The sequence below is a fragment of the Balaenoptera borealis genome (genome assembly GCF_965194805.1).
Source record: "Balaenoptera borealis genome assembly, chromosome: 5".
In the NCBI taxonomy this organism is placed as follows: domain Eukaryota; kingdom Metazoa; phylum Chordata; class Mammalia; order Artiodactyla; family Balaenopteridae; genus Balaenoptera; species Balaenoptera borealis.
In genome coordinates this window covers 72169901-72190037 of record NC_138862.1, presented here as the reverse complement: position 1 = coordinate 72190037, position 20137 = coordinate 72169901, and the positions used below count along the sequence as shown (strand labels likewise).

The window sequence follows — 20137 nt, the reverse complement described above, 5'->3', positions numbered from 1 at the left end:
TGAGGGGCTTCTCTGGTGGCACAGTGGTTAAGAATCCACCTGCCAATGCAGGGGACATGGGTTCGAGCCCTGGTCCGGGAAGATCCCACATGCCGCAGAGCAACTAAGCCCATGTGCCACAACTGCTGAGCCTGTGCTCTAGAGCCCACGAGCCACAACTGCTGGGCCCATGTGCCGCAACTACTGAAACCCACACACCCTAGAGCTCGTGCTCCGGAACAAGAGAAGCCACCACAATGAGAAGCCTGTGCACTGCAGCGAAGAGTAGCCCCCCGCTTGCCGCAACTAGAGAAGGCCTGCGTGCAGCAACAAAGACCCAACGCAGCCAAAAATAAATAAATAAATAAATAAATGTTTTTAAAAAGTATTAAAAACAGATGAAATTAATTTTTATGTATATTTTATTTAATCCACTATATCTAAAATATTTTATTATGTAATCAGTATAGAAAGTATTGACTATTTTTTTTTTATTTAGTGTGCAATTGTGTATTTTGTACTTATAATACATCTCAATTTGGACTAGTCACATTTCAACTACTCAGTAGCCACATGTAGCTAGTGGCTACTGTATTGGACCATGAGAGCTCTAGAAGAACTAGTAAATAATTATGATAGTTAATTGTCAGCATATTGTCTAAACGATGTTCTTAAGTAAGGGTTTTATTTATTTATTTTTTGGCTGCGTTGGGTCTTCTTTGCTGTGCACGGGCTTTCTCTAGTTGCGGCGAGTGGGAGCTACTCTTCCTTGCAGTGCGCAGGCTTCTCTTGTGGTGGAGCACGGGCTCTAGGGGCGCAGGCTTCAGTAGTTGCAGTGCTCGGGCTCTAGGGCATGCGGGCTCTAGAGCGCAGGCTCTGTAGTTGTGGCACACGGGCTTAGTTGCTCTGTGGCATGTGGGATCTTCCCAGACCAGGGATCGAACCTGTGTCCCCTGCATTGGCAGGCGGATTCCTAACCGTTGCACCACCAGGGAAGTTCCTTAAGTAAAGAGTAATTTAATCTTTACAACAATATAGTGAGAACAGGTTTTTTCAGGATGCTTTTGAGTACAGGTGACAGAAAATTGTAATTTACTGGAATTCCAGAGGTTAGTAGGGGCTTCAGGGTCGGTTTCATCCAGAGCTCTAGTTCCATTTCTTCGCTAACTTCTGTCAGCTGGCTTTATCCTCAGGCTAATAACAAGGTAGGTGCACATTTCTGAACCTCAGGTGCATATACAACAGTATACAGAGGAAGAACCAGCTGTCTCTTCCAGTGGCTTTCCTTTAAGAGCAAGAAAACTTAAAAGTTCCTTAACAAACCTTTAGTCAAGTCACCTTCACTTGAATTGGATCAAGGACTTATTCTTGAGTCAAATCCTTTAGATGTCTAAAGTAGTTGTTACATTATTTCTTTCAGGAAGCATAGTTCAGATGCCCACAGGCATGGCCTTAGGTCCTAGATGCTGAGTTTGAGTCTCCCCCCTGCCAGTTACTGAGCTAAGAAAAGAAAGTTAGATCACTTTCTGATCTAGGAAAGCTTTTCCGTGTCTTTCCTCATCTGTAAATCATATAATGACCATTGTGGTTGTTTCTTCAGCAGCTATTCCACCCCTGCCGACCGTGTTTGGGGATTCATCCCAACTTCAGGGAAGGACACTGTTTGGTTTAAGTCAGTTTTTATCATTCCATTCCCTTGCTAGGGTTTAATTCAGAAACCTATGCCAAAGTTAGTCAGAACATGGCCTTCTGTTAACTGAGGAAAAGTATCACCTAGAAGGACTTCCAAAAATGTGTGACAGTGTAATGGAAAATGTGATAAGGACTGAAATGTGGAGGGATGAGGCTTTGATCAAGGTTTCATTGGACTGACTGGGGAAGGCTTCCTGAAGGAGACTTCCTGAACTATTCTACAGGAATTTGCCTCTCCAGATTTGTACTTCATTTGAGAAATTTTAATTCCTGCCAATTTGTTCTTTTTTTTTACTTTTACTATTCTTATTAAGAAATATTGGGACTTCCCGGGTGGTTCAGTGGGAAAGAATCCACCTGCCAATGCAGGGGACACGGGTTCGATCCCTAGTCTGGGAAGATCCTACATCCTGTGGAACAACTAAGCCCATGCACCACAACTACTGAGCCCGCATGCCTAGAACCCGTGCTCTGCAACAGGAGAAGCCTGTGCACCATGACAAAGAGTAGCCCCCCTCGCCACAACTAGAGAAAGCCTGCACACAGTAATGAAGACCCAACGCAGCCAAAAATAAATAAAATTAAATCTTTAAAAAAAGAAAGGAAAAAAGAAATATTGCAAGTATACTAAAAAGTTCAGAGAAGGATTGTTCTTTATTAATCATTTTTAAGGTGGAGGCAGAGCGACGAGCCAATGAGGAAGAAGAAAACAAAGCCAGTGAAGAATACATACAGAGATTACTGGCAGAGGAGGAAGAAGAGGAAAAGAGACAGGCAGAAAAAAGGCAAAGAGAGATGGAAGAACAACTGAAAAGTGATGAAGAGTTGGCAAGAAAGCTAAGCCTTAATATTGTAAGTTTTAAGAAAGAACTTTGAAGTATTTACATTCCTATTGCTTTGACTATGTGATTTTGAACAATCTAAAAAGGAAGCATTCACCATAACTAGAAACTATATCTGACATATTTGCTCTACTTAAAGCAAAACTTTTTTGGCATACTGTTATATATTTGCTCTAATCCAAGTATGCTTTTAAAAACCATTTTTGTAAGTTGTTAGTAAATTCAGTTATGCAGGAAAGCTATTCAGTGGAAAATGAAAGCTCCATTTCCCCCCCCACTTCTCCACTCCTATTCCTATTCCGTTACATCAGTCTCTTTCCCCAAAGGTTAGCACTATTAACAGCTTCTTATAACTTTTTTTTTTTTTTACCTGAAAAGGATGTGTGAATCACACTGTTTTTCTCCTGACCTTTTTCACTCGCTATTTCTTAGAGATTTTTCCTATTATATTACTACATATAGTGTATAATTCTTTTGTAAGAGTTGCAAAATATTCCTTTGTATGGATGCAGATCACTTTTTGAAAGTAAAGCACATTAAATTTTTTTTTAACTTCTTTTTTTTCCCTGGCCACGCTGTGTGGCTTGCGGGATCTTAGCTCCCCAACCAGGGATCAAACCAGTGTCCCCTGCAGTGCAAGTGCAGTCTTAACTGTGCTTCCCTGGACCACCAGGGAAGTCCCTAAATTCTTAAATAACATATTAAACCTGGATTTTGTTATCTTGCCATAGTTAAATTACTGCCCAGGGGACAATGAATTAAAGAAAGGATGATAAAACACATACTGTAAGACCAGAGGATACAGTGGGACCCAGTGATTTGAAAGAACCTGGCAGAATCACGTAGTTCTTTTAAAATACAGAATCTCTGGGGATGGGATTTAGGGAATACCACTCCCAGAGGCATCTAGGGAAGTCTGATGTACGTTCAGGTTTGAGAGCCTCTGAAAACAATTCCTCTGCTTTCAAACAACAAATATCTTAAAATATACTTACCAAAATGAAGTATATCCAGAATTGGATATTGTTGGAATTGGAATTGGTTGTGGTTTTTTTTCCCCATTTTTGAGAGGTCTGCCATTCATAATAATATACCCAAGTTTTAGATTATATGCCCTTTTTAAGAATGTATTTCCTTTTAAAATTTAAGTGGAATAGCTTTGGAGCAGTACACAATTGAGAAATTAAATAAAAGACATAGACCATGGAGCTTCCCTGGCAGTCCAGTGGTTAGGACTTGGCGCTTTCACTGCCATGGCCCTGGGTTCAATCCCTGGTTGGGGACTAAGATCCTGTAAGCTGCACAGCATGGCCAAAAAAAAAAGACATAGATCAATAGAATAACAAATGGGATAGGAGAGAAAATATATCAGAGAGGAAAATCTGGGGTCAACTTTGTCTTTCAAGAGTTATTGTTTTAATTCTTCGTGTTTTCACATGGGATTATAAGAGCAGATCTGCTGATATTTTAAAATAATTTTTGGTTTACTTGTAAAAGTTTGGTGGTCCTAGGCCAAATGTCTACCACCACCAAGTATATTAATTTTTCCAATGGTGTAGTAAGAAACTTATGAGACTGCCATTAGACAGCAAGTAAATATTGATGATATTTATTGGTATGCCCTTAAATCCCCAAATTAAATTATTTTACATAAAATAAATTTTATTCCAGGTATCGCCACAGCTCTGAATTTTTCCCTACAGATTAAGGTAGTTATAAATATGAAATTATTCATTAGAAAAGTTAGCAGACATTATCAGCTAATGAGATTAGTATCATCATGCTCTTTGTGTTTATAATGTAGAGTAAAAATGTAATTTAGACCAACTTAGGTAAACTTTATCTTGTTTATATTAATTTTTGCATGGTCAGTATTATTCAAAGGATGTATAGAATTTAATAATTCCTGAAAAATTCTATTGTGGATTCTGAATTGATTAATAGCTTATTTTATTTTAAAATTGTTTTATGCTTTTTCTGCTGTTGAAGAACAATTTCTGTGAGGGAAGTATCTTGGCTTCGCCCTTGAATTCCGAAAAATCTGATCCAGTCACAACCAAGTCACAGAAGAAAAGTAAGAACAAACAAACAAACACTGGAGATATTCAGAAGTAAGTGAATATAGTTTACTGCTATATCAAAATTTGGCCCGTCAGCTCTGCATGAAAACCCTCCAGATGGTCTGAGGTTGATGTAAAGTGAAAATAAGAGAGATGCTCACATAGCATAGATTCCTGGCTAGCATGAAGAGGGATGTGAAGCCTTTTTTATCTTGATTGCTCAGGATTTCCATGTTGTTCCCATTTCCTTTTTCTCTTGATTTAGATTCAAGTGAGAATCTAGTTCCATATAAGGTCATTCTCATTGAAGGAGTTTACAGTTTGGCATCTAGATCATTACCCCACCCTCTTTTTCCCAGTTTATATATTACATTTCTTCCCTACTGTACACAAAACATGAGTCAGGTAGTCAACAGTGGAGTGAATTTAGTTGCCCCAGAGTGCCCCTCTTAGCAGCAGGAAGAGTTGATGACTCTATGAGTATATAAGCTTTTCCATAGTAATTCGTAGTTGAAAAAGTTTATCAACTACAATCTAGACTTCAAAAACATGCAAGGGCTTTTGATTCAACTGGGTAAATATGTGCAGGTAATTTGCCTCCTTGTAAAATTCATAGAAATTTAGGATTTGAGATGGTGGAAACTTGGGACAGGGAGATGGAGATAGATGGGAAGAGGGCAGCATTAAATGAGGTGGTTGCTATTAAAAGAAGAAGTAGATATGCAACATCAATATTGTTAATGCCTGATATAATGCAAAGTAGAAGTCGAGAAAAACCATTAAAAGGAGAAAAGCAGGGATATTTCATATTGATATAATACTATTCTGCATAAAGGATATAACTGTCATGAATCTTCATGAATCTAAATATATATTGTGAAATATATAAAGATAAAAATTTACTAGAAATATAAGAATAAACTGATGAATTTAAAAGCAGAAATTGGAGAAACTGGTGGATTAAAGGTACACAAAGTTAAAAACAGATAAGGTCTAGTCTCTGGAATATATAAAGAATTCTTAAAAATAAACAACAAACTAGATAGAAGTGATGGTTGCACAACTTTGTAAATGTACTAAATGTATGCTTTAAAATGGTTAATTTTATGTTATATGAATTTCACCTCAAATTTAAAATAATTAACAAAAAAAATTACTAAAGTGTTTTGAAAATTAAGAAAAACTACTAGGTAGCTCATTGGTTAAAGAATAAATCTTGATAGAAACATAGAACTGAAAACATTATACATCAGACCTTCTGGGATATGGCTGAAGTAGTATTTAGAAGGCTTTAAATGCCATATCAGAAAAAGAAGAAAGAATGAATATATATCTAAAATGACAAGTCCATAACAAAAAAGAAGTGGACTCACAGGCTGGTAACTAGTGGTTACCAGTGGGGTGAAGGAAGGGGGGAGGGGCAATTTAGGAGTAGGGGATTAAGAGATACAGGTATTAGGTATAAAGTACGCTACAAGGATATATTGTACAACACAAGGAATATAACAAATATTTTACAATAAAGATAAACGGAATATAACCTTTAAAAATGTGAATCACTGTATTGTACACCTGTAATTTACATGATATTGTATATCAACTATACTTCAATTAAAAAAAAAAAACAACAGGACTTCCCTGGTGGCGCAGTGATTGAGAATCCGCCTACCAATGCAGGGGACATGGGTTCGAGCCCTGGTCCTGGAGGATCCCACATGCTGCAGAGCAGCTAAGCCCATGCGCCACAACTACTGAGCCTGCACTCTAGAGCCCGTGCGCCACAACTACTGAGCACGTGTGCCACAACTACTGAAGCCCGCATGCCTAGAGCCCGTGCTTCACAACAAGAGAAGCCACTGCAATGAGAAGCACGCACACCGCAACAAAGAGTAGCCCCCGCTCGCCACAACTAGAGAAAGCCCACGTGCAGCAGCGAAGACCCAGTGCAGCCAAAAATAAATAAATAAAATAAATAAATTTATTTTTTAAAAAAGTCTATTGCAAACATAAGAACAAAGATTCTGTTTGTAGTAGCATCAGAAAATAAAAAGTACTTAGAAATAAATTTATTGAAAAATCTAAAAGTCCTTATGGAGCATGTTATAAAATTTTACTATATTAAAGAAATACGTAGTAGTTGTAGGTTGGAAGATGTCTAATGTTACAAAATTGCTTAATGTCAGAGCTCTCCAAACTGATCTATAGGTTAAATGCATTTGAAATCAGAATCCCAACCTTTTTGTTGTTGTTGTTGTTGTTTTAGTTTTTGTTTTGGGGGGTGTTCTTTTTTGGGCTTGCCACGTGGCATATGGGATCTTAGTTCCCTGACCAGGGATCAAACCCACGCCCCCTGCAGTGGAAGCACAGTCTTAACCACTGGCCCGCCAGGGAAGTCCCACCAACGTTTTTTTTTTTTCTTGCATTCTGATTTTAAAATTTATATGGAAGAGAAAGGGCCTTCAGATACTCCTGATGAAAAATAAAATGTGTGGTGGAGGTATGGATGCTTCACATTTATAGTAAGTAAACATATGTGGTATTTGCACAGGGATGGATAGACAAAATGATGAGACAAAATAATAGATAGCTTAGAAACACACCACAGTTTGTAGAACCTTTATGCTAGCTTTTGTGTTTTTAAAATATGTTCACAAATCTTTGATATTTCTCCCTTCAAAAGACTGAGCCTAATTCCCCTCCCCTTGAATGTGGGCTGGACTTAAGTATACACATAGAATTACCAGAAGGGACATTGTACACTTCAGAGACTAAGTTCTAAAGTGACTTTTCTCTTTTGGATTATTTGCTCTGGGAAAGTTAGCTGTCATGTTGTGAGCAGCCCTATGGAAAGTCCCACATGGTAAGGAGCTGGGGCCTTCTGCCAACAACCAGTAAGGAAGTGAGACCTCCAGAATAGCCTTTGTGCATGAGCCTGGTTGGAAGGTGATCCTTTAGCCCCAGTCAGGGTACTGACCAGATGACTGACCAGCATCTTGACTGGACCCTCATGAAAATCCTGAGCCAGAACTACCCTGCTAAGCTGCTCTTGAATTCCTGACCCTCAGAAACTATGAGATAATGTTTGTTGGTTTAAGCCACTAAGTTTTGGGGTACTTTGGATAAGCAACACAGTAGTCACCGTTGCTGGTCAGTGGAGAAAGGATGTACTTGTCAATAAATGCCTGTGGGACAGTGGATAATATGGGGGGAAAATTAGCTTGGACCTCGATTCATACTATGTATAAAAATTAAGATGAATTAAAGACCTATTAAAAAGACAAGGGAATTCCCTGGTGGTCCAGTGGTTAGGACTCGGCACTTTCACTGCCGAGTTCAATCCCTGGTCCGGGAACTAAGATCCAGCAAGCCGTGCAGCACGGCATACGTAAATAAATAAGTAAATATGTAAATATATACATACATACATAAAATAAATCTTTAGGAAGGTAACAAAGAATATCTGTAGAGAGGGATGCTTTAAGGAGCAAAACAAATAGACTATAATAAGATTAAAAATGTCTTTATCAAAATACCTTCAGGGAATAAAAAGATAAGCTGCCCTCTAAAAGAAGATATTTCAACTTACTTACTGGAAATAGTTTATCATTAAAGAATACCCACCTATTTGTGAGAAAAAGACAGCTACAGAAAAAGAAGCAAAAAATTTTGACATCACAGAACACGAAAGCTGAAGGCCAATACATATGTGAAAAGATTGAACTTTATTAGTAATCAAGGACATTTTAATTTAAATTACAGTGAGGCAGATATAGAGAACAGAGTTGGGGTTGTCAAGGGGGAGTGTGAGTCGGGGAGGGAAGGATTGGGAGTTTGGGATTAGCAGATGCAAACTATTATATATAGGATGGGTAAACAACAAGGTCCTACTAGGAACACAGGGAACTACATTCAATATCCTGTGATAAACCGTAATGGAAAAGAGTATATATATATCTGTATAACTGAAATCACTTTGCTGTACAGCAGAAATTAACACATTAACACATTGTAAATCAACTATACTTCAATAGAATTTTTTAAAAATTACAGTGAGGTCATTTCACATATACAAATATTGAATCATTATGTTGTATACCTGATACTAATATAATGTCATATGTCAATTACACCTCAATAAAAACAACAATAAAATAACGATGAGGTAACATTTCATACTCACCCTATTGGAAAAATTAAACTTTCTGGCAATATTAGGTATCCTAGAGGATAAGGAGCACTTACACTCTAGGTGGGAGTGTAAAAGGTTGATGCTCTTTGACTGTAGTATAGACACTAAAACCCCAGAAGACATGTGCAGGAATGTTCCCAGCAGTACTATTAGTAACAGTAAAGAGCCAGAAGCACCCACATGTCCAACAATAGACCAGAATACTGTTACTTTCCAGCAATGAAAATGAATTCTGGCTAAGGAAAACATGCCTGATTCAGGAAGGTGCTGTGTGAAGTCAAGTTGTGGAAAGATACGTGTAGTATGATTCCATATACGTAATGTTCAGAAATCATGCAGTACTAAGCAATAAAGTGTTTAGGGGTACTAGTGTGTGGTAAGACTATTTTTAAAAGCAAGACATAAGACTAACACATTATAAAACAACTACACCCCAATAAAAGTAAAGTAAAATAGACCAAGGGAAAAATAAATAAATAAAAGCAAGAGATAAGAGCATCTCAGGATAGTTGTAGCCTGTCAGCTGGGGCACAAAGAGAAGCCCGCATAAAGAATTTTAAAATCAGTGATTTTTTTTCCCCTTAAACTGAGTGATAAGTATAAGGGTTTTTACAATAATATAAGATTTTAAAACTTCTTTAAAAGTATATATATATTAATCTTAAATGTAACTTCTGGAGAATTTTTACTTATGTATAAACCACACTCCAGATTAAGATACAGACTGTTTCCAAAAGGTTCACTCGTATCCTTTCCCAGTCAGTATCTCCCTCCCTGTAACTGTGATGTATTAGTCATCAATTTTATACATATTAGTGTATACATGTCAATCCCAATCGCCCAATTCATCACACCACCACCACCACCACCCCTTACATAGATTTTGTAACTATTTTCTTGTAAACTATTTGTTTTTATGAGGTAGGCCTATGTATATAGTTTTTTATAAAGATCTATAAGACATAAGTGAAAAAAGGAAATCACAGAAGAATGATTGCTTTAAAAAAAGTGTGCAGTATATAGAAATAATTTTTAAAAACTTGGTTACATATGAGGAAGCAAATAGGAATGGAAAGGGATGATGACACATATTTGCTACATGTATTCATATATTACTTGGTTATTATAAATAAACAATAAATATCCCAGAGAGTTCACAAATCTTCGCCAATTATGTTAGATGGGTATCTGATCGCACTTTGTTTTGTTTTCTGCTTATGGATTTCTGAACAGCTATTAAGCTGTAATAATTCTATGCTGGTTTTAATATACTTGGTTACTAATATCTAACATTGGCAGAAAGAATTCTTCAGCTTTGAGAAACAAAATTAAAATGAGACTAAACCTGGACTCCTGTTTTATCAACTGAGAGGTAGTTCTTGTTCTCATAAGTTTTCAGAGTAAATATTTAGGTTGATGCAACTAAATATGCGGTTTAGATACTATTTTATCTATAAGGGATATTTATTCTTTATATGAGATCTTTGTCTAGATTTTATTTTAATGTGATATATGCTACACGTTCGTGCTTTGGACACCATGGAACTTATGATTTTACATATTTGCAATCAGACATTTTTCCATTTTTTTCTTTAATTATAAAAGCTAGCCGCTCTTAGAAAATCACCCAAAGTTACCACCACTTGAAGACAGCCAACATTTGTGCCATTTTTGAGCATAGTTGTGTATGTGTTTGGATTTTTTTTACAAAATCCAAACAAAATCCAAAAAAACATATTTAAAAAATATACCTAACCTCTTATAACCTGTCCTTTTATTCCCATTTCTTTTATGTTTTCCATTATATTACAGACTTAATATTTTCAGTGGCAAACAGCCTATTAAAGATGCTTAGATATTTAGAGATGTGCTCTTATGCTGATACATTGATAAATCTTTTATATCTCTAAGTAGATAGTTGATATAAAATATGTATATCATAAAATCTCTATACCAAAATGGTAAAGAATCTAATCATAGACCATTTTTCAAATAGAGGTACAAAATGTAGAATTTCTGGCATTAAAAAGAAACTAACATATTCCTTCTCCTGACTTAAAATGTCATTTCCATTACTTTTGGGAAGGCTGTACAGTCTTACGTTGTTTTGATGCTAGTACCTACCTGTTTAAATTCTTTTGAGAATTAAGGAATAATTTAGATTTGACTTTTACTTCCTTTTCTGCTATTTTTCACTAAAATATATCAATACTCAGACTTCTAAGTTTTGCTCCAGAAATAGACCAAAATACCTGAGACAGGGAGATGAAATACACTCTTTCTGATAAATCAGCCAAGCAGCAAGCCAGACAGCCTTCAGCATAAATAGCTAATCTGGCTTTATTATATTGGATACATGCCACTTGTGTTTCAAAGCATTCAAATTTTGGCAAACTTTTTTTCTTTTTTAAGGTATTTGTCACCTAAATCTCAACTTGGGTCAGCATCACAGTCTGAAGTTGTACAAGAAGATAGGAAAGACTCTATGTCCAAGGTATGTGGATGCTAAAGATGTTCTTGGCTTGGCAGGTTTATTAATGCTATAGATTGTTAATACTTGCAGTTTCCTAAATTTTTTTTTTCAAATAATATTGGCCAAGGGAGGGATTATTTAAATTGAATTATCTATCTATGAGATGAAAGTATGCTCCTCTCCATAAGCCTTCTTTTTTTTTTTAAATTTATTTTATTGATTTATGGCTGTGTTGGGTCTTCGTTTCTGTGCGAGGGCTTTCTCTAGTTGTGGCAAGCGGGGGCCACTCTTCATCGCGGTGCGCGGGCCTCTCACTATCGCGGCCTCTCTTCTTGCGGAGCACAGGCTCCAGACGCGCAGGCCCAGTAATTGTGGCTCACGGGCCCAGTTGCTCCGCGGCATGTGGGATCTTCCCAGACCAGGGCTCGAACCCGTGTCCCCTGCATTGGCAGGCAGATTCTCAACCACTGCGCCACCAGGGAAGCCCCTCCTAACTTTTTTTAAAGTCACTATGGTAAATGGAACAACCTTTCTTAGTCACCTTACGCTCACTTAGGCTAGGAGTCAGCAGACCTTTTCTCTTAAGAGCCAGATAGTAAATATTTTAGGCTTTGTGGCCCAAATGGTCTCAGTCACAACTGTTCAGTGATGCTGTTGTCATTTGAAAGCATCCATAACAATATGTAAACAAATGAGCTTGTCTTTGTTCCAGTAAAACTGTACAAAAATAAGCACCAGGCTGACTTTGGTCCATGGGCCATAGTTTGTAGATCCCTGACCGAGATCATCGGACTCACAAAACTAAACAGGCTACCCCTGGTGCCAGCTTCACTTAAAGGATTACACAATGGTGAACAAAGCGTGCTAGTAGGGTAGCATCAGACATCAGGCATATCTGTTCAGCAAGAGTCCTCACTGCAGAGCTCCTAAGTGATGGCCTGGAAGCGAGACCATGCAGAGGAGTGTAGTAACCACCAGACTTAGTAGTCCCATGCCCCATAAGAGTAAATTATTTACTGTAACAACTCATGGGTGTGGCTTCCAGGGGTCCTGGGAAGGAACACAGCCAATCAAAGAGTTGTAAGTCACTTACAGAAGCCCTGAGCTTTGGCTTCCTGCAAGGTATTTATAGATCACTCCTAGTTCTCCTAGTACAGATGCAGTTCACCAGTAAGAGTCATTTTTACCATAAGCTATGTGGCCGAGTAACACAGGTGACATTTCACCTCTATCAGGCTTCCAGAAAAATAGAACTAGGAAAAGCCAGCTGACACCAAGGTCAGTTTCCTACATGGAAGTTTTATTAACCCTTTACTTACAGGTTCCTAAACTTTTTTCAGTTTAGCTAGGTGGTTTTATAGCACCTAACATTTAATGGACATTTATGTGCCAAATAATGTATTTATTTTCTTTAATCTTCATCACAACCACCAACTCTGTAAGGTACCCTTCTTGTGCCCAATTATAGTTGAGAAAACTGAGGCATGCAGAGGCAAGAGAATTGCTCAGAGTCCCTTAAGTAGAGGTAATAGAGGGAGAATTCAAGTCCAGATGGTCTGGCTCATGCTGGAACTAAGGATTGATGGGAGAGGCATTGTAGGCTGGGATTTTTTTTTCCTATCCTGGCATTAATATTCACAGCAAAACTAGGTAAGCAACCTAGAATTTGTCCAATCCAAACTACATTGGTTCATAAAAAATGTTATGAGGAATGATAAATGCAAAGCAAAGTAGGTAAAAGAACAGATTTAAGATCGCAAACAAGGAGTAATTTTTGTTTTGAAGCAAGTTCTCATTGAAGCCTTTCTTCTTTTTTATTTATTTAATTTATTTATTTGTTTGTTTGGTTGGTTGCACTAGGTCTTAGTTGCAGCATGCCTTAGTTGCGGCTCGCTGGCTCCTTAGTTGCAGCATGCATGTGGGATCTAGTTCCCTGACCAGGAATCGAACCTGGGCCTCCTGCATTGGGAGCGTGGAGTCTTAACCACTGCGCCACCAGGGAAGTCCCGAAACCTTTCTTCTTAAGGCTTTCCCATGGTCAAAACTAATCCTAGGTCTTAACTTACCCAAGACCTGTAAGTGAGAAGAATTATACTGGCTAAAGCAAGGGTTCTTAACCTAAGGTCTATGGGTAGAATCCACAGAGTACACATGAACATGGTGTAAGGAAAAGTTTATCTTTACTTCCACCTGACCTCTCATTTTAGCGTTTCCTTTAGTTATGAATGTAGGCAGCAAACCAGTAAACCATAATACTGTTAACAGTACCTGTGACTTTGTCACCAATAGATAACACAGGTTTTTAATCACATTACATTTGTTGCAGATCTCTTGAAATATCATTTATACTCATCCCTCCTTCAGTGTTACCAATTATTAGACTTGCCACTAGATCTTATTACTTAATGTATTAATAGATATGCATTATTACATCATAAATTGTAAGATTTTAATAATTGTGTTGCAATATAAATTGTTCCCTATGTATGTATGTATGTATGTGTGTGTGTATGTATTTATTTTTGGATGCGTTGGGTCTTTGTTACTGCGCGCGGGCTTTCGCTAGTTGCAACCAGTGAGGGCTTGTCTCTGTTGCGGTATGTGAGCTTCTCACTGCAGTGGCTTCTCTTGTTGCAGAGCATGGACTCTAGGCGCGTGGGCTTTAGTAGTTGTGGGGCACGGGCTTAGTTGTTTCGCGGCATGTGGGATCTTCCCAGATCAGGGCTCGAACCCATGTCCGCTGCATTGGCAGGCGGATTCTTAACCACTGAGCCACCAGGGAAGTCCCCCTATGTATTTATTTTTATGTTTAAAAATATTATTCTCAAAGAGGTCTGTAAGCTTCACAAAAATGCCAAAAGGAGGAGGGTTTGTGACACAAAAAGGGATTAAAAATCCCTGGACTAGAGGAAGTTTGTAAGATGAGAAGTCAAGTCATGGTGCCAGCTTCTGGCCATATATAGAACTAGTTTGTGGATTTTAAACTGTAGGTTTTCATGGGAGTGAAAATGAAGAAATACCTTAATGTAAATTGGCACACAGAATAAAAATACTATTAAGAATTAATATATCTTATTAGTAGTAATAATAATTACTTTATAGTGACAACTCAGCTTTGGTATCAGAGTAATTAGACTTATGTATTACGACTTGATGTTTTCCCCTGGTTCACTCAATGTTTTTCTGTTTTCTACAGGAAACTGACAGCAGTGATGTGAAGAGCCCTACATGGCAAGACACAGAAATTGAGGAAGATATGCCAACACTTTCTCCTCAGATATGCCTTGAAGTTCAAGAACAAGGTGCACAATCTTCAGTGGAGTCACCTATGCCTCAGTTATGTGCCAGTGGTAGAGAATGGTGCCTTGAAGGAAAAGTCAAAACAAGACCAAGCAATCATGAAAAAGGGTTATGTGTCATAAATCATGAGGGACCTGAAGCCAGAGTTCCCTACTCTGGAGAAGCTGCAGTTAAGCCTTGTGGCAAAGCAGAGAGTCGGTGCACTGTATCAGATATGACACAGATAATTAGAAATAACACAGTTGAGACAGAAAATGAAGAGTCTCACCTACTGATCAGTAAAGATATCTCCAAAAGAAAAAACCAGGAATCTTTGTCTGAAGCAGTCAGGGATCCATGCTTTTCTGCAAAAAGAAGAAAAATGTTCCCCAAAGCTTCCTCAGACCAAGAAGAAACAGAAATCAACGTTACCCAAAAACTGATAGATTTTGAATGTCTACTTTTTGAGAGACGTAAACAAGAAGAACAGGACAGGTTATTAGCATTACAGCTTCAGAAAGAGGTGGATCAAGAACAAATGAGGCCAAACCGGCAAAAAGGATCCCCAGATGGATATCAGTTACGTGCTACGTCCTCACCTCCAGACAAACTACTAAATGGACAAAGGAAGAATTCCAAAGATAGAAACCTCAAAAGACAAACTGATCTAGAGCATCCAAAACCTAGGAGAGGCTCAAAAAATGAAAATTGGCAACCTTCTTTTAAGATCCAGTTGAAACGTTCAGTTAATGGAAGAAAGATAACAAACTCTACTAGAGATAATTGTAATGTACCTAAAACTCCTCATTCCCTACAGCCTAGTAAGTCACAGAAAAGTATTTTTCAGATGTTTCAGAGATACACAAAGTAGTGCTTGGGTAAGGGGAGTGTTGTATAATCTAGTGAAGCTCTCTATCATAGATTCTTTATAAATTTTTCATTAATTCTGCTCCGTGGGCATACTCACTGTCCTTAATTAAAGGACGGCGTGATATCAGGGGAGGAATATACAAATGTGTTTCTGCCAAACTCGGTTGTAAGCAAGAGTCCCACTCCTTTCCTTTTTTAATAACCGATGTACTAAGTTTAAGTTGACAGTCCTTATGGATATAAAAATGCCTTGGCCATCTCCCAAGAAATCTTCATTTCCATGCATTTCCCCCCATATGCATGTTTTGTGGCCTTCACGCACCTTTTTGTACTGACTAGTAATCAAAGCAACATTATAATATACCAAGTAGCTAAGGAATCCAGGCAAGGTTTAGAATCTAAGTTTTCTTGCAACTTTCCCATATATTTGCAGAGCACTTGAAGTACATCTTCCATAACACTAAAGTAATCTAATTTCCATGTCCACTTCAATTACTTTAAGTATTACAGCATTTTTTTTTGACTTAAAATGGGTTAGGATCAACGTGAAAGCAGAAAAATCAGAGTTTTCGGAAAATTAGGACTTAGTTGACAGAAAGGAAACTAGACTCTTGATGCAAAAGTAGCTAAGCTTGGGATGAGGCTGAGTGGGGTAGACTGACAATTTGGAGGCCTTGAAACTGAGTGGATGATCAGACAACTGGGTCCAGGCTGGAGTAGCAGGTGTAGTTTGGCAAAGTATTCCTTGTGCTTTCTTTGCTAGATGGCACAGAAAACATTTGGGTTTTAACAGCTTTTCATACCATACTATCTAATCTGCTATTCCAAAAAAAAAGGGGGAATTTACTGTAGAAGAGTTATGTCGCAGTATCCTATGTTGTAGAACCTGACTAATCATGTGTTTATTTCCTTATGTTAACCTTTGTATTGATACTGACTTTTATTTGTGTTTATGGACAAAAATAGAAAGTATGATATTTGGGTTTTGCCCTGTCTTACCCCCGAAAGTTAAATCAGAAGGCTGCGATTTCATTTTGTGAAATTTAACTTAGACACTATTAATCTTTTGTTTCATTAATATGAACAACTTTGAGCAAACAACCGTTTTAACAGCGTTGCTGCTGATATCTAGTTAGCCATCCTTTTAAGGTAATAATGCAATAAAATGTCCTAGAGCTAATAATTCTAGCTTAAATTTGTCAGTGTTTTTATACATAATTAAGATTTTTTTCCTCCAAATTTTGTAACTGAAATTCTGTAATCTTTGCATACTTGATGGTGTGTACTTCAATATTGATTGGGTAATTATGGGTAGAATTCTGATGCTAATTTAAAATTTAGTTTGCCCTTTCTCAAAAGTGATTGTCCCCTGAGTAATGATTGTGCTGAAATGAAGTGTAGTTAGAAACTAACCAAATTTGTCTAAAATAGACTAAAATATATATATCTTTTCATCAAACCAATATTTTTTAAGACCAATTTTGCTTTACATTTTAGTGACTCTTCAAATTAAAAGTTATATAATTAAATCTTCCTGGAATAGTCCATGACCAAAAAGGGGGGAAAATAGTGTAATGTATTTAGGATTTACATATATAACCACTTATTTGTCTGTGAAGTCTTCCTGACTAAAGTTGGTTTTAAGATAAATTTTAATTTCTCAATTAGTCTTTCTGATACTACCATGTATGCATTTTTGTGAGAAACTAGTAAATGTTTTGTGTCAGTCATTAGAATTTATTGATACTTTCCTCCCATTTTTATGGAAGGGATATGAGAGTGTTTAATTTCTCAGGGAGTGCTAAAACTATGCAGAGGTTGAGAATCTGAAAATTAAAATAATTATTAAAAATTGAAATGGACTATGTGTTTTTCACAGTTAAAAATAAAAATTAACACATGAAAATAAAAAGTTCTGCATAACAAAAACTACCATAAAGGAAAATTGGAAGACATGGCAAACTTGAGAAGAAATAGATACAACTCATCACAAAGAGCTAATTTCCTTTATATAAAGTGTCTGCTAATACGTTTAGAAAAAGACTAACAACCCAAAAGGAAAATTAGAAAAGTTTATGTTCCCAAGAAACATAGTTCCCAGGAAAGGAAATATAAGTGGCTCTAATGTGTGAAAAGACGCATATCACTTATACCAATACGTTTTTCCACCCTTCAGATTAGTAAAGGTGTTTTGTATTTTGGGTTTTCTTTTTCCCCCAATCTTGGCAAGCATGTGGGTAAATAGGCACTCTTATATGTTGCTTAGTATGAATAGAAACTTTTAAAGCCCTAGAGAGGTAACCTTGGCAATCTACCTTTAGGAATTTCTTAAAGCTGTTTTCACATATATGTAGAATGGCATGCATAAAACATTTTTGTTTGGCATTGTTTGTAATAACAAGCTTAGAAACAACCTTAATCCTATCAAGAAACACTAAATAAATGATGGTAAAGTAGAATACAATACAGCAATTAAGCAAAAAACCCACTTTACTGATACAAAAAGAACTATAAGATATAGAGTTAAACAAAAAATACAAGATGTAGAGTAGTGTACATACTGTGCAACCATTTATCCAAAGAAGAGAAATGTATATTTAAGAGAGAGATAAACAGTGTTGCCAGCAGGGAGAGAAACTGGGTGGCTGCGAGACAGGAGTGGAAGAATGACTTTTCTCTATATGTTCTTTTATGCTTTAAAAATTTTCAATCATATTGAATATATCGTCTCAAAATTTAAATGTTCTTAAAATATTACAAGATTAAGGATACTTAGGCATCTCAACCTATACCACTCTAGATAGTCCTTTTTTGCCTTTAAACTCTAAGAATCATAATTTAGGAAGGTTTTTCAGTGCAAAAAAAAAATAGTGCGAATTTTTGGAAATAGCGTTGTGAATGAATTTGAATATATTTAGCTTTAATATACTATTTTTCAATTATTTGAAAGCAAAGCTTATGCTTTTCAGGTAGCAGTGCTGCAGACCTGCAGTCCTGCTGAGAACAATGAGAAAAGCCAGATAAAAATGTAAAATTTTTACATTTAAAAATTAAAATAATAAATAAATTAATTAAAAATTAAAAAAAAAATTAAAATGCTTTACTTAAAAGCATCAGAAAGCTACTTGAAACAATGAGGACTAACTTAGGGGCTAAGATTCTAGAGAGGGGAGATTTGAGAGGTGAACTGATGTTTGCAACCACTTTTTTGCTTGTAGCATGTGCCTATTCTGAATGCAGGACGAGAATCAGGGCTGCTGCTGGTGAACAGAGAAACCGGCAGAGCTCTTGGCCATCTCATGAAGCTGGAGTGACAGTATTGGAGACTTGAGGGTCATCAAACACAAGGTCGGTTTTCCCATCAAGATAACTGCAGTTTTGAAACTGTTCAGAGCAGATGCTAAAAGGCTGAAAACCTCTGAAAAGCAGAGAGGAGTTGTCATCAGGCTCACACTGCTGATGAAACAAGAACAGAGTTCAGGACCTACCGGGGAAGGAAGCCTGTTGAACACACCAGGGCCTCAATTGAAAGCCCTAGCACAGAAGTCTACAAACTGCATCCCAGGGGCCAAATCTGCATGCCGCCAATATTTGTAGGGCCTGTGAGCTAAGAATGGTTTTAAATGGCTCTTCGATTCCTTAGTTCACATTTAAGGAATTGAACGATGGGACTAGTAATTTGTGCCTGAGTTTTGGACCACCAAAACAAGGGCATGTAGTGCAGGAGGGAAGAAAGAATAATTTTCTTCTTAACTTGGTCTCTATCGGTTAATCTCACTTTCTTAATCAGTAAATGGGAATCAATGTAACCAAGAGTTGCTATCAAGAGTTAAGGGTAGTGGGACTTCCCTGGTGGTCCAGTGGTTAAGAATCTGCCTTCCAATGCAGGGCACACGGGTTCGATCCCTGGTCGGGGAACTATCCCACATGCTGCGGGGCAAGTAAGCCCGTGTGCCTCAATGAAAGATCCCGCATACTGCAAGAAAGATCCTGTGTGCTGCAAGTAAGACCCGACACAGCCTAATAAATTAATTAATTAATTAAAAAACAAAAGAGTTAAGGGAAGTAATAGAGCACCTGGCACAGGCCTTGACTCAAAAAAGAACCTTAATAAGTGATTTGGGAGAGTTTCACTTTATCCAGTGACTTTGTGTACCGTAAGTACCCACGTGTGGCATCCAGTAAATTGCAAGTTACCTTTTGTCTACTCATGAAGACTACTCACCTCTCCCCTACCAGATGTATCTACAGCTCCATGTCACAAGAGACCCCTGCCCATAAGTTCCCCTGTGTCACAGTTCCCAGATTGCAAGAGACTTCAGCCTCAGAAGAAACCATTTCTCAGAAATATTTTGTGGCTTCCTCAAATTCCTATACAAGTTCTACACATTTGGTATGCATAAAGGTTTGTCAATCACTACAAACTTTGAAATGGGGAGTTGAGCCACTACTGTATGTTTACCTATATCTTAATTCATGTGTAAAGATCTTAATAAACAATCATGACTTCAAATTTTGAGTCTGTTTTGTTCTCCCCAGTATATATTGCCTTGTTTTGGCAGGACTTGGAGCAACATGGACCCTGAGTTCAACTGAGGGGACCGTTCTCTTACTTTACATTTCACTTTACATTTCTCTTCCACTTGGCTTTTGTGGTCCCAGCCTGCTGCAGTTAGGCTCTATCCACGAAACTAGTTCAATCCAGAAGGTTTTCTCTCAATTGGGGATCATAAATTGAGTTTGCCCATCTTTT

The 20137-nt window shown here is 37.4% G+C and overlaps 1 protein-coding gene across 3 annotated transcripts in view; it reads left to right on the top strand.

The window, feature by feature from the left end:
• RNF168 (ring finger protein 168) overlaps window positions 1-19897 on the top strand; it is a 54642-nt gene extending 34745 nt beyond the window's left edge. For 2 of the 3 annotated variants that reach the window (XM_082393277.1, XM_082393276.1), the window contains exons 4-8: window positions 2344-2523; window positions 4503-4624; window positions 11175-11256; window positions 14432-15335; window positions 18603-19897. In XM_082393277.1, coding sequence (XP_082249403.1) covers window positions 2344-2523; window positions 4503-4624; window positions 11175-11256; window positions 14432-15335; window positions 18603-18715 — 1401 coding nt within the window. In that variant the 3' untranslated portion in view covers window positions 18716-19897. Of the gene's footprint in view, window positions 1-2343; window positions 2524-4502; window positions 4625-11174; window positions 11257-14431 lie in introns of all 3 variants that reach the window. The other variant, XM_082393278.1, reaches the window with a different exon arrangement.
• The last annotated feature ends 240 nt before the right edge of the window (window positions 19898-20137 follow it).